The sequence below is a fragment of the Schistocerca americana genome, chromosome X, assembly GCF_021461395.2.
Source record: "Schistocerca americana isolate TAMUIC-IGC-003095 chromosome X, iqSchAmer2.1, whole genome shotgun sequence".
NCBI classification, from domain to species: domain Eukaryota; kingdom Metazoa; phylum Arthropoda; class Insecta; order Orthoptera; family Acrididae; genus Schistocerca; species Schistocerca americana.
In genome coordinates, this window is record NC_060130.1 from 403,979,719 (window position 1) to 403,995,696 (window position 15,978).

General features: G+C 42.0%; 1 protein-coding gene across 1 annotated transcript in view; it reads left to right on the forward strand.

Annotated features, from left to right (window-relative positions):
- Positions 1-15,978, forward strand: part of LOC124556050 (liprin-alpha-1) — a 406,425-nt gene that overhangs the window by 344,409 nt on the left and 46,038 nt on the right. Inside the window, exon 20 of the mRNA XM_047130083.1 lies at positions 4,189-4,383. Coding sequence (XP_046986039.1) covers positions 4,189-4,383 — 195 coding nt within the window. The remainder of the gene's footprint in view (positions 1-4,188; positions 4,384-15,978) is intronic.

The window sequence follows — 15,978 nt, forward strand, 5'->3', positions numbered from 1 at the left end:
GAAATATTCACACTCTGCAGGAATAGATGTTTTTGTACAAAAATTACCATGTACTTTAAGTATGTGATAGCTGTCAAATAATTTTAGACAATTTTGACTTATGGGTATTTTATTATTCTTTCCTAAATTTTTTAATGTTTGATGAAGAAGCCTCATAACTGCAAATAGTTATCTTGTGACGTATCAGCATCCTAACATTGTGCTTTATTATTGTTGTGTTTTGAAGACTTCTGAAACACAACTTTTAACACTACCAAGGATGACTTGCATGGGTGACGCAAGGAAAAAGAAATATGTAGAAAATAAAATTCTTTCCTGTAGTGACATTGACTTTAATGTATCAGGTGTCTAAACATGAATGTCATATCTTCCTCTCAGATATATCATTGGTCAAAAATAACGAAAAAGTTCTATTGACATATCTCCAGAAATAAATGTCTGTTGAGATCTGGAGTAATTTTCTTGTGTTGTTGCGAGTGCTCAGTACTCAGTGGCATAGGATGTCTTCCTGTAGAAGTTCATTGGACATTTCTTATTGATTGCATTTGTTTTTGTACTTTTTCAATTGACTTAGGTGCCAAAGTCAGTCACAGCAATCTCTGCATCAACTGTTCCATACAGATTATATTTAATTTGTGCAGGTTTCAGAACAATATTAGTGATTCCAGTAGTATGTCTAATGCTGCTTTGAAATTGAGTCATGTTATTCCACTTGAGAAATGGTAAACAAGGTATTCTTCTTCCATGGTTTAAGCAATGACATTAACCAACATTTACATGTCATATATGCCAAAAGAATATCCACATTGCTGCATTCCAAGTGAAGACAAAAATATTCTGCATGTTATGCCAGTGACATGCAGGTACAGAAACATTCATAACAGTGCAAAGGATCGAAGTGTACTCCACTAAAACCCCACAGTGAATGTAGAGAAATGAATGGTGGGACAAGTAAGGATAACTCCAAAAACAGTTTGAGATTAGCTGCAGCTGCTGAAGGCATAAATCATTTGCTTACATAGTCAGTACTATCAGAGATGTTACTTTACCCATGTCACTCGTACTGTGCGCAAGTTCTCAGGCCACAAGACCATTTTGTCAGTGGCTTGTATTCCACAGTTCACATGTAGAATCTTATTTATAAATGAAGTGGAATTCAAACAGAGGGGAATAATAAATTACTCAGATAATGTGTGGACAGATACAAATTGTAAGGTGATTATGGAAGCATAACATCAGGCTCACTTTTTCAGTTTATGGGCTCTAATTGTGAGTGAGAGACTAGTAGGGCCTGAGAACTACAGAACAATACTGTAAATCACCCTCAGCTTTTCTTATAATATGAAATTAATAAAGGTGAAACAAAAATCTTAGTAGTTGGCATACAAAACACTATTGCCCGATGCTCACTTAACAATGACCAACTAGGGACTGTCAAATTCTTTACATGCCTGGGGTGTAAACTTACATGAGATGGAAGGTCAAGAAAGGATATTGGAAGCCAAATCAACCAGGCAGAAGCTGCTTTTAATAAGGGAAGAAACCTTTTCACATCAAGCAGCATAGACAAACATCTTGGGGGGAAACCTCATAAAGGCACGTGTTTGGAGTGTGCTACTGTATGGAAGTGAAACATGGATGCTCAGAGAAACAGAAAAACAAAAAATATCAGCCTTCAGGATGTAGTGCCACTGCAGAATGCTCAAGATTCATGGGTAGAGAAGATATCAAATGAAGAAGTGCTTCACAGAGCGGAGGAAGAGAAGCTTTGTCTCCTGAAGGTAATTGAAAATGGAAGGGACACATGGGTCAGCCATCTGCTGAGAGGTGATGGTATCATTAAAAGTATCATTGAAGGGACAGTAGAAGGTAAAAATACAAGAGGTAGATGGGGACTAGAATATATCAACCAGATCATGGAGGATACCAGCTGCTCTCGAGAGGAAGGCCGAAGACAGAAAAGCATGGTGATCTGGTGGTAACCAACCTGATGGTTGAAGATCTAAGAAGAAGAAGAAAAGACCTATACTATTAGAGAATGTAACTTGTGCAGTGGGAAAAAATAAGTTGGATTTATGCATATTGTATGGCCGTGCAGAGTTCATATGACCACTGACCTGCTATTGATATAAACCTGTCCAGGCGATAGCAGTGTCACCTGCTGAGGAATGACTATTTGTCAGAGACATGCATGGTGCATGTAGTATCAGTGAATGTGCTGTCCGTGCATAGAATGGGGAAGCCGCATGATCTATCTGAGTTTGACCAAAGGTGGAGTGTGTTGGCCCAGAGGCTCGGCATGAGCATTCCATAAACTGCTCAACTTAATGGCTGTCTGAGGATCGCAGAGGTGAGTGTCTTCAACATGTGGTGAAAACAAGGTGAAACGATGTCTAGATGGCACGAGGTTGAGTGGCCACCCCTCGTAACAGATGACTGACATCGTAGGCTGGGTAAACTGGTAAAACAGGACAGGCAGCGAACTATAGTGGAACGGACATCAGACTGAATGCTGGGCAGAGTACAAATATGGCAACCACGCAGTACACCGAACACTCCAAATGATTGGCCTCTGCAGCCCACGACCCATACATGTGCCAGTGTTAACACCACAACATTGGAAACTATAACTGAAATGGGCATGTGAGCCTCGGCATTGGATGCTGGTGCAGTGGTAGAGCATTGCATGGTCAGATGTATCTTGATACCTTCTTCATCATGCTGATGGGAGAGCACAAATCTGTTGTCTTCCAGGGGAACAGCTGCTGGACACCTGTACTGGGGTATAGAGACAAGCTGCTGGTAGCAGCTCCATTTTGCTTTGGGTAACATTCACATTGGCATCCATGGGTCCAGTGGAGCTTGTGCAAAGCATCATGATAGCCAAGGGGTATTGTACACTGGTTGCAGACCATGTACATCCCTTTATGATGATCATATTTCCCGACAGCAGTGGTATTTTTCAGCAAGATAATGTTCCATGTCACAAGGCCAGGAGTGTGATGGAGTGGTTTGAGGAACAGACTGGTGAGTTCCAGTTGATGTGCTGCCCCCCCCCCCCCCCCCCCCCCCCCACAACTCGCCAGATCTGAACATCGAACACAACTGGGATGTAATTGAACGTGGCAGTAGAGCTCATTGACCCTGCCCCTGGAATTTATATGAATTAGGTGGTTTGTGTGTGCAGATGGGGTGCCAGCTCCCTCCAGTGACCTACCAAAGCCTCATTGCTTCCATGTTACTTCCATGCCATGCCCTGTCACAGCTGCTATCTGTGTCAAAGATGGACATAGTGGCTATTAGGCAGGTAGCCATAATGTTTTGGCTGATCAGTGTATTTAATTAGTGTTGGGTTGTGTAAGGATGATCAGCAGTGTGTCCTCCATATTCAATTGATGTTAGTCCTTTGGATTTCTGGCTATGGTGACGTTTAAAGGTGGTGGTATATGATGCATTATTGATAACACACATTTATTTCACCAAATTCAAAGCTAACGATGTGTCTTTAAACACTTTCCTGTTTCTTTTGGTATTATGGCTAAAGGATGTTCAAAAGTGGGTTATAACCACATGGAAAACCGCTTGTAGTTTCAACAGATAGGTGCCTAACGAGCTTTGTTTCCACACATAAAATTAAAACAGTTACTTTTGACCAATACTATCTTATGTACGTATATGGGGGACACAGCTCTTTAAACACTTTTGTATGTGTGTTCTCTGAAAATAGATGAGATGCATATCATTTGTCTGTAGAGTATAAAAAGGAGAACACATCAGCATGAAAAAATACACATTTTTGATGAAAAATGTTGAGGTTTGAATTTGCCAGTTCATGTGGACTTTATCATATCATAGGCATGAATTCATAATGCTGTATCCACATTGTTGGTCACTTCATAGACAAACTAATACGTCTGCTTCTTTCATAGCATATGAGAAGGAGAATTGGCGGATCCCAAATCTTTACAATTATTCACTTTGTTTCATAATTCGCCACAAAGACAATGATGGATTTTCTGTCTCCAGTTGTGTAAGGAAATAATAAAAAGGCTTTGGAGTCTGTAGTAGTTTGATATTGTTGACGATAATGAAACCTGTGTCCATGTGATATGAAACAGTAACTGAGACTGTCGTGCTACAGAATTCTAGGCTATAAAAATCCACAGCTTAAGTGATTTCTTGTTTTAGGCATGAGCTCCTGGCTGAAGCGATGAAGGCAGGAACTCCATTTGCATTGTGGAATGGTCCGACAATTGTTGCATGGTTGGAACTATGGGTGGGAATGCCTGCGTGGTACGTTGCTGCATGCCGTGCCAATGTAAAGTCAGGAGCTATAATGAGTGCACTCAGTGATACTGAAATCCAAAGGGAGATTGGAATAAGGTAAGAGTAATTGAGAATTGGAGTCTGTTATGTCCATCTGAAAGAAATAAATCCTGCAAATATGATTTAATTTTTTTCATTACTGTCATCACACAGCTAATTACTGATTACACATAAAAAAGCTGTAGTATTTAATTGCTATTAATTAATCATTAGAATTGTACCTGCATAAATTTGTTGTTAGGGTGTGTGTGTGAGAGAGAGAGAGAGAGAGAGAGAGAGAGAGAGAGAGAGACTATAAATGTATGGATGGGAAATTTTCATGTCATTTTATAACCAATATAATGATTGCAGATTACAGTAATTTTAGGCCAGTTTGAATGATATTTTGTGACTTTGTTAATGTCACCATCCACAGTCCCACCAGTGAAAACCTTTTAATTAGTTTAATTGATTCTCACCATGCCCTTTAAGGGTTCAGTTGCCCATGATACAGAGTCATTCTGTGGCACCTTGCAGTCAGCTATATGACTGCAAAATGTTGATTTACTGCAAGAAAAATCCATTTTTCTCACATTCAGCTTATGGAAGACTATACAATTACTTGTTAAATATTCAGACCTGTTATTGAAGGTTGTGTTATATACAGGGTGAGGCAGCTAATTCATAACACCCCATGTATCTCCCCAACTGTAATAGATACAAAGATGCTGTTTGGACAGTGAATTGCAGGGACAGGGGCTACTGGAATACATCAAATTTCGTGTTTGTGCTATTTTTTATTACAGCGATATGAGGCCATATTTTTTTTTTTTTTTTTTTTTTTTTTTTTTTTTTTTTTTAAATGGAACCCTATGTTAAATTTTAGCGTAACATGATGGGCTTAAAAAGGTGGTTTCAAATATGTATATATCATAATATTTAGGCAAATAGTTTTTAGGACATAGATATGTTCCCGTATCATGTCCATCCTTCAAAGTGGCATTGTCCAATGTGACCTTTACTATTGACTACTGAGGAACTTAACAGGGAAGGTTTTGTTTTCCTGCTTCTCAATAAAATCGCAGGTTGACGCACGAGGTAGCTGGAGAGAAGGGTATAAATGCGCTGCTGGGGTAATGAGACATCGCATTTCCATCACAGTTTCTTGGAGCAGACGTGTACACCAATGAAGGAAAGTTAGATATGCTTCTAGTGTGTGGTGAAAGCAGAAGAAATGCTGTTGGAGCAATAAGGCAATACGGAGAGCTGTATCCTGATCATGAGCATCCTACATGCCAGCTTCTTGCATGTATTTGCAAGAAACTACTTGAATTAGGATCATGGAATGCCATACAGAGGACAAGGCAGAAAAGTGCAACTGGAGAGGTACATGAAGAGGGCATTCTAGCGTTGGTGCATAACCACCCTACTGTTTCGTCGCAACGTATCGCCTCGGAATGTGGTATAAATCAGAGAAGTGTTCTATGCATATTGCACCAGCATAGATTTCACCCGTTTCACCTCTCATTACATCAAGCACTGTCCCGTGTGGATTTTGAACAGCGCCAGGAATTTTGCCGTTTTGCTCTGCAGCACCTACAGGATGATCCAATGTTTTTTCAATGGGTGCTTTTTACTGATGAAGTGACTTCCACCAACCATGGCAATGTGGATTTGCATAATATGCATTGCTGGTTAATAAAGAACCCTCATTGGCTTCGACAGGTACAGCATTAGCAACTGTGGAGTGTTAACGTGTGGTGCGGCATCGTCGGAAATGTCATTGTGGGGCCGTATGTCATTCCGGGTATACTAACTGGCAATAACTATGCACAGTTCCTGTGAAACGTTCTGCCCATTTTACCGGAAGAGGTACCACTAATTACGCATCAGTGCATGTGGTTCCAACATGACAGGTGCCCTGCTCACTCTTCCTGTGTGGCTACAGAGCTGTTAAATGAAAAGTTCCTGGATTGTTGGATAGGATGACATGCTGAAGTGAAGTGGCCAGCCCAGTCTCCTCATTTGACCCCTCTTGATTTTTTTTCTGTGGGGAACAACCAAATGTAAAATGTATGCTCAAATACCAACTATGCTAGACGATATGAATCAACTTATCATCAAAGCGTGCGCTGATATCTCACGTGACACCCTTGCGGGCGTTCACAAATCAGTCGAATGGCGACTACAGATGTGCATTGCAGCAGAGAGGAAGCATTTTGAACACACACTTCAGTAAAGTTTTGTACCATTTACAGTATGTATTTTGCATCTTTGTGTGTATTTGCTTCGTATTGTGATCAATAGTACATATTTTCAAATAAAAAACAAAAACGTATGAAATAATTGTGACCAATAAGGGCCTCCTCATTTACATTTGTATTTCTGTTACTTAAAATGTATTAACATCTTGTAGTATTTTAATACTGTATGTTGTGTACTATTTTGGTATCACAGCTGTCAAATAACTGAATAATGTTTGCACAACATCATCAGTTAACTTTTGCGCAAAATATAACAGTATGTATTACTGTTGTCGGGTAAATGGCCATGTTTGTGTAAGGATGGACTCGCCTCGTTTACCATGTACTCTACACAACAGGAAAGGTCGCATTGGACGATGACGCTTCGAAGGACGAACACGATACGGGAGCATATCTGTGTCTCAAAAACTGTTCACCTCAATATTATGATATACACATATATGAAACCATCTTTTAAGCCCATCATGTTACGCTAAAATTTAACATAGGGTTCCATTTAAAGAAGCCAAATGTGGCCTCATATCTCTGTAATAAAAAATAACACAAACATGAAATGAAATGTGATGTGTCCAAGTAGCCCCTGCCCCTGCAATTCACTGTCCAAACAGCATCTTTGTATCTACACTCCTGGAAATGGAAAAAAAGAACACATTGACACCGGTGTGTCAGACCCACCATACTTGCTCCGGACACTGCGAGAGGGCTGTACAAGCAATGATCACACGCACGGCACAGCGGACACACCAGGAACCGCGGTGTTGGCCGTCGAATGGCGCTAGCTGCGCAGCATTTGTGCACCGCCGCCGTCAGTGTCAGCCAGTTTGCCGTGGCATACGGAGCTCCATCGCAGTCTTTAACACTGGTAGCATGCCGCGACAGCGTGGACGTGAACCGTATGTGCAGTTGACGGACTTTGAGCGAGGGCGTATAGTGGGCATGCGGGAGGCCGGGTGGACGTACCGCCGAATTGCTCAACACGTGGGGCGTGAGGTCTCCACAGTACATCGATGTTGTCGCCAGTGGTCGGCGGAAGGTGCACGTGCCCGTCGACCTGGGACCGGACCGCAGCGACGCACGGATGCACGCCAAGACCGTAGGATCCTACGCAGTGCCGTAGGGGACTGCACCGCCACTTCCCAGCAAATTAGGGACACTGTTGCTCCTGGGGTATCGGCGCGGACCATTCGCAACCGTCTCCATGAAGCTGGGCTACGGTCCCGCACACCGTTAGGCCGTCTTCCGCTCACGCCCCAACATCGTGCAGCCCGCCTCCAGTGGTGTCGCGACAGGCATGAATGGAGGGACGAATGGAGACGTGTCGTCTTCAGCGATGAGAGTCGCTTCTGCCTTGGTGCCAATGATGGTCGTATGCGTGTTTGGCGCCGTGCAGGTGAGCGCCACAATCAGGACTGCATACGACCGAGGCACACAGGGCCAACACCCGGCATCATGGTGTGGGGAGCGATCTCCTACACTGGCCGTACACCACTGGTGATCGTCGAGGGGACACTGAATAGTGCACGGTACATCCAAACCGTCATCGAAGCCATCGTTCTACCATTCCTAGACCGGCAAGGGAACTTGCTGTTCCAACAGGACAATGCACGTCCGCATGTATCCCGTGCCACCCAACGTGCTCTAGAAGGTGTAAGTCAACTACCCTGGCCAGCAAGATCTCCGGATCTGTCCCCCATTGAGCATGTTTGGGACTGGATGAAGCGTCGTCTCACGCGGTCTGCACGTCCAGCACGAACGCTGGTCCAACTGAGGCACCAGGTGGAAATGGCATGGCAAGCCGTTCCACAGGACTACATCCAGCATCTCTACGATCGTCTCCATGGGAGAATAGCAGCCTGCATTGCTGCGAAAGGTGGATATACACTGTACTAGTGCCGACATTGTGCATGCTCTGTTGCCTGTGTCTATGTGCCTGTGGTTCTGTCAGTGTGATCATGTGATGTATCTGACCCCAGGAATGTGTCAATAAAGTTTCCCCTTCCTGGGACAATGAATTCACGGTGTTCTTATTTCAATTTCCAGGAGTGTATTACGGTTGGGAGATACAAGGGGTCTTATGGCTTAGCTGCCTCTCACCCTGTATATTACATTACATGTTTAGTTATGAAAGAATAAATTGTTAATGTTTGATCGTAACTAAATCTTATGTTTTTTATTGAACTTTGCATTGTGTTCCTATATGTTTTCTAGTTTACATAGATGTATTCTGTTCATTATTTTCTGATATTAATGATCCATTTTCTCACAGTGGGTCTCTCTTTCATCAGTGTTAAGAGTACCACAAGCTCACATATTTTCTTTTGTGCAGGCTTCCAAGTTCTGATGCACACAGTTTCTTTCAACATCCATTGTTTTTGTCATGTCTGGAGGAGGTAGAATTCTGTAGTACTTAATTAGAACACACATAGGCAGAGCTAAAGCATTGAGAATAATACATACATGATCAGAAGAATACAAGGGACACAGCAAAAGATACACCACTGCATAAAAATCACATCAATTAGAGTCCATAGCCATTGTCTAAGTACGGTTTAGATTATAGGATCAAACCGTAGTTCATTGATAATAATGTAGATCTGTATCATAAACACAGTGAAGTTAAGTAGAGGAGGAGTGGCCTTTATTGCCATGTGAATTGCCATAAACTGAGAGACTGACAGCTGTAGCACTTTTGATGAAGTAATTGTATTGTTTCATCAGCTCTAGTGTATCATTAAGATCAATATCCGCAACTATCACACCACTTGTGCATGAAATAGGCATATAGGGCAGAAGTTACACAGTTTTTACCTCGTCCAAACTGAGGCAGTCAAAGGGAGCCTGTGTCCCATCTGATGGGTCCACCATGAAATCTCAAGGCAACACCTGCACTGGAAGGTTTGTGATATTGTTTGGTGATACTAAATGTTCTGCTTAATCACAGTTGGAATCAGTGGCATTTGATTAGGTGGTGTCTGCCCTTGATATATTGTACAGTATGTCAATATCTGGAAAATACTCCATCACAATGGTTGGGTCTCAAGTGCTGAAAGTGAGGGTGTCTGAAGTGCCCAGTTATGAACTTCATTATTTAGGAATAAAGGAGACAGCTCACCAAAAGGCAGAAGTACTGTGTCGTTGATATGTAGACAAACAAAAGGTACAGAGCTTTGCTAGCTTTCAGAATGAACTTCGTTTTCCAAGCTTGTAGGAAAAACACACACACACACACACACACACACACACACACACACACACACACACAGCGGGGTAAACAGCGAGCTACCTTAGGTTTAGAACAAGGTGATTGTGACTACGGGAGCAAAGGATGAAAGGATGTTCTGTAAGGATAGCTCCCATCTGCGCAACTCAGAAATGCTGATGGTGGGGGCGAGGATCCAGATGACACTGGTTGTGAAGCAGCCATTAAAATCCTGCACGTTTTGCTCTGCTGCATGTTGTGCCATTGGGTGGTCCACCTTGTTTTTGGCAACAGTTTGGCGATGACCATTCATTATAGTTGACACCTGGTTGGTTGTCATACCAATGTAAAATGCTGTACAGTGGTTACAGCAGAGCTGGTGTGTAACATGGCTGCTTTCACAGGTGGTCCGGCCTCTGATTGGGTAGGATAAGCCTGTGACGGGACTGGAGTAGGTGGTGCTGGGTGGGTGGCTTGGACAGGTCTTGCTTCTGGGTCTTCCACAAGGGTATGACCATTGTGTCTGAGGATTGTGGATGGGAGTGGCATAGGCATGGAGTAGGATCTTGTGAAGGGGAGGGGATGGAAGTATCTTTGGTAGGATGTCCCTCATTTCAGGGCATGATGATAGATAATCAAAGCCCTGACACAGGACATGGTTCAGTCATTCCAGACCTGGGTGGTACTGAGTGACACGGGAGGCGCTTCTTTATGGTTGGTTCTTGGGATGGATGCGAGGATCAGGTGTGTGTGGGGGGTGGTGGGGGGGGATATGGCATGGGAGATCTGTCTGTGCATTAGGTCTGAAGTGCATTGCCTGTCTGCGAAGGCCTTTGTGAGGCTTTCAGCATACTAGGTGAGGGAGTTATCATTACTGCAGATGTGCCTGCCATGGGTGGCCAGGCTATATGGGAGGGATGTTTTGGTGTAGAAGTGGAGGTACTGTTGATAATTGATGGTTTTGATGTGGACCGAGATGTGGATGGAACTATCTGAGAGGAGGAGATCGACATCTAGGAAGTTGGCCCGATCGGTGGAGGAGGACCAGGGGAAGTGGATGGAAGAGAGAGTGTTGAGATTGTGAAGGAATGAGGATAAGATGTCCTGGCTTTGGGTCCAGATTATAAAGATGTCATCAATAAACCTGAACCAGACCAGGGTTTTGGGGTTTTGGGAAGCTAGAAATGTTTCCTGTAGGTGGCCCATAAAGAGGTTGGCACAGGAGGGTGCTATGCGGGCGCCCATGGCTGTGCCACAAATTTGTTTGTATACCTTCCCTTCAAAGGTGAAGCAGTTATGGGTTAGTATGTAGTTGGTTAGGTGTATGAGGAATGAAGTGATAGCTTTGGGATCTTCAGGGCATTGGGAGAGGTCGTGTTCAATCACAGCAGGCCGTGGGCATGAGGGATGTTGGTCGACCGCTCAGGTAATGGTGTGGGATGGTGGAGAGCTGGTGCAAGAAGTGATCAGTATCTTTAATGTGGGAGGCTAGGTTTTGGACAATTGGTTGCAAATGATGGTCAACAAGGGCTGGGTCTCTTACAGTGGGGGCACTGTAACCAGCCACAATGGGGCACCCATGATTGTTAGGTTTGTGGATTTTGGGGAGCATGTAGAAGATGGGTGTCACTATTTAAGTTATATGTGATATAATTGGATATTAATACAAACAAAATCAACTATTAGATGGTACATTAATCGCCAGTATTTTCATGTGGATCCCAAAATTATATCTATGCATTTTATTAGGAACCAAAAATAGTAGTAAATGCAGAGGTGACAAAAGTCGTGGGATAATGATATGTACATATACAGAAGGTGGTAGTACAGCATATGTGAGGTATGAAAAGGCAAAGCATTGGCGGAGCTGTCATTTGTGCGTAGGTGATTCATGTGAAAAAATTTCTGGCGTGATTATGGGCGCACAACAAGAACTAACAGGGAATGATGTTGGAGCTAGATGCATGGGACATTCAGTTTCAGAACTTGATGGGGAATTCAATATTCAGAGATCCACAGCATCAAGAATGTGGACAAGAAAACCAAATTTCAGGTATTACCTGTCACCACAGACAACATAGGGGCCCATCACCTTCACTTCACAAAATCTAATTATAGCCAACATGTTAGAAGTATTAGTTTGATAATTTTAATCTGGCATTGGAGTGGAATGCTGATGCAAAATTTTAGTCCTTTCCCTTTCTATACATTTGTACAAAAATTTTCTTCTTGTTGTTGTACTTGATAATGGCTTAAGGCCAAAATCATGAGAGTAATATAAAATAAAGAAATTTGTACAGTCAGAGGGCAGAAATATCATTCAAACACTTTCCATAACTGTTGTACATGGATATTCATCCATCCACACATTAGAGTAGTGACAACTTCATATGTTTTCCTGAGTAAATTTAGCTTCATCGATAAACAGAAAAAAATCTGGAAACAGAGAGTCTTCCCTGTTGATTCATTGTGAATACGAGACAGTGGCTAGTCAAATACATACCATGGAAAATTGCTAAATGACCATGTATTTTGAGAAGTTATTTTATTTTATTTAGACAACCAGTTGCGGCATCTTGGCAATGCCATCTTCAGACACAATATGCACTTCATTTATGGACAATCAGATATATCAATACCAGCAAACTGTAGTATGTCAAGTCTTGTTGCCAAGTCTTTAGAGGAAACACTCTAATAATGAATTCACAGTATCCAGATACTGATGGCTCCAGTATGCATATATCAGTGTATCTGACTGTCTATACGTGAACTGCATATTGAGCCTGAAGATGGCATTATTGAGATGCTGAAATGGTTATCTAAAGAAAAGAAAATAACTTCTCAAAATGTACACTGTTTGGTAATTTTCCTTGTGGAACATATATCAGAAAGACGGATTAGGGGCCATAGAAGGGGAGTTTTCATTACGGTATACAAAAATATTCTCTCTTCCAGTATTAAGGTTGAAGCTGAATGTGATAGTGAGGTTATCGGAATGCGTATAACAGGTGTAGGTGAAACTAAGTTAATTGTTGGATTTTTTACCAGCCACCCAATTCCGCTGCGATAGTTCTAGAGCCATTCAAAGAAAGTCTGTGGTCAATAGTGTGTAAACACCCAGATTATGCACTGATATTGGAGATGACTTTAACCTGCTGTGTATAGAAAACTGCTAACTTGGCAGTCCACACGCAGTGGAAATATCTTAGACCTTGGAACTACAAATAGGCCAGACCTTATTGACAATGTCAGTATAGAAACAGGGATTAGCGATTATGTCATTATTGCAGCTATATTTACGAACGTTAATAAATCAGTCAAGAAGGTTAGGAGAGTGTTTCTGCTAGATAGAGCAGGTCAGCAGTTATTAACAGCTTACTTAGACAGTGAACTGGCATCACTTAGTACCAGTAAGATGGATGTAGAGGCATAATGAGCAAAGTTCAAGCAGATTGTAAATCATGGTCCGGAGAGCTATGTGCCTAGTAAGTGGATAAAGAATGGAAAAGATTCACCATAGTTTAATAATGAAATTAATAAGATGCTGAGGAAAACAGGCTGTTGCACTCTAGGTTCAAAAGGGGACATACAAGTGATGGCAAGCGAAGGTTAGTATAGATTCGTGTGTCTGTGAAAAGATATATGCACAAAGCATACAACTACCAACGTCACATGTTAGCAAAAGATCTGTCGGACAACCCAAGAAAATTCCGGTTGTACATAAATTCCCTAAGCAGGTATAAGGCTTCCATTCAGTCCCTCGTTGACCAGTTTGGTGTAGCAGTTGAAGACAGATAAACAAAAGCCAAAGTTTTAAATTTCACGTTCAAGAAATTGTTCATGCAGGAGAACTGTTCAAACATACTGCCATTTGACAATCGAACAGACCCCTGTATGGAATGGACGGCATCGTAATAAGCTTACTTGGCATAGGGAAGCAACCTAAAGAGTTGATAACAATTAAACCACCAGGTCTGGATAGAATCCCAGTTCGACTTTACAAAGAGTACTGTATGGCATTGGCCCATTACCTAGCTTGCATTTATCATGAATCTCTTGCCCGGCACAAAGTCCCAGGTGACTGGAAAAAGTGCAGGTGACTCCAGTATATAAGAAAGGGAGAATGGACCTGCAAAATTATGGACCAATATCCTTAACTTCTGTTTGATGCAAAACCCTTGAACACATTTTCAGCTTGCATATAATAAACTATCTTGAGGCTAAGCAGCTGATGCCCACGAATGGTTTTCGAAACCAGCACTCATGCGAAACTCAGCTTGCCCTTTTCTCACATGATATACTGAGAACTATGAATCAAGGGCAACAGGCAAACCCCATATTTCTAGATTTCTGGAAAGCATTTGACACTGTGCCCCACTGAAGGCTGCTAAGTAGGTGTGAGCAGCAATCTGTGGTTGTTTGCTGATGACACTGTGGTGTACAGTAATGTGTCAAAGTTCAGTGACTGTGGGAAGATACAAGACAAATTACACAAAATTTCTAGTTAGTGTGATGAATGGCAGCTAACTGTAATGTGGAAAAATGTAAGTTCTTGTAGATGAGTAGGAAGAACAAACCTGTATTGTTTGGATACAGTATTACAAGTGTCCAGCTTGACACAGTCAAGTCGTTAAATATCTGGGCTTAACAGTGCAAAGTGATATGAGGTGGAACAAGCATGTGACCACTATCGTGGAGAAGGCTAATGGTCAATGAGAGAATTTTAGGAAAGAGTGGTTCATCTGTAAAGGAGACTGAATGTAGGTTGCTGGTGTGACCTGTTCTTGGGTGCTGCTCGAGTGTTTGGGATCTGTACCAAATTGGATTGAGGGAAGACACTGAAGCAGTTCAGAGGATGGCAGTTAAATTTTTTGATGGTAGGTTTGAACAAAATGTAAGTGTTATGGATATGCTTCACGAACTCGAATGGGAATCCCTGGAGGAAAGGCAGCATTCTTTTTAGGAAACACTATTAAGAAAATCCGGCATTTGAAGCCAACTGCTGACCAATTCTGCTATCACCAACATACATCATGCGTAGGGACCACAAAGATAAGATACGAGAAATTAGGATGTACAGTCAGTCATTATCCCCTTGCTCTGTTTGCAAGTAGAACAGTAGCGGAAATGAATAGTAGTGGTACAGGGTACCCTCTGCCATGTACCTTACGGTGGCTTGTGGAGTGTCTATGTAGATGTAGATGGAGGACAGAAAATCGTAGTTAGGCTGTTACAGAAATGACTGTGCAAACTCTAGCTGAGATGGATAATGGTTCCAAGGTCAGTACTCTGACTGGACTGAATGGATGAAGCAATTACTCCACAACACATTTCACAGTAAACTACGGTGAACACCAAACTCAATGGCAATTGCTCATGCACTTTCCTTGGACCTATTCTCAAAGCATAACAGCCCATATTCCTCAGAGGTATGTGTAGGCACCATTTGTTGTTTGCTTGCATTGTGCCTATGTACTATCAATGTCTCGATATTCCGACAGTGGATTGCAGTATTGTGGACATCTTCATGCAGGGAAATGTTTGCAATACACTGGATGAGGCTCTTAGACTATTGCTTTCAGCTACACTATAAACAAAGTGCATGTCCCACGGTTCTTTCCATGTGTAGCAGTCCATATTATGTACTGGGGCTGTCAAGCAGACCCTAAAGAGCTACATGTTATTTGCTATATTCTGTTCATCATAAAAATAAACCTTATGTAAACATTACACTCTGTATTCTTCCGTGTTTGCTGGAACCTCATTGGATTTCATTTCACATGGAGCAGAAGCCAGTCTGTCTCGAATACAGTCAAGTACGATAATGAGGATACATTTTATGCTTTTCATTACACATACATTGACTTAACAATAATACAGGACAACAGCTTTACCAGCGAATTGAACTTGGGAAGCACTGGTCACCCACCTAGTCCAACTAATCTGCGGTGGTGTGAACAGTTGCAGTAAATATGTAAAGAGAGATGAGTAGAGAACAATATAGCCTTGAATGTCATTTAGTTTTAACAGAAAGAAATAATGGTAAAACTCAGGCGATACGCATCCTAGGTGACCTGAAGGAAAACGTGCTGATGATCTTAACTAACGTAGTACTGTAATTAAAAATGAGATTAATGTAAATTCCAGACTTTCACAAGGATAATTTTTCTACATGAGCTATGTGCGGCATAAAAGCAGACAGCTGGAATT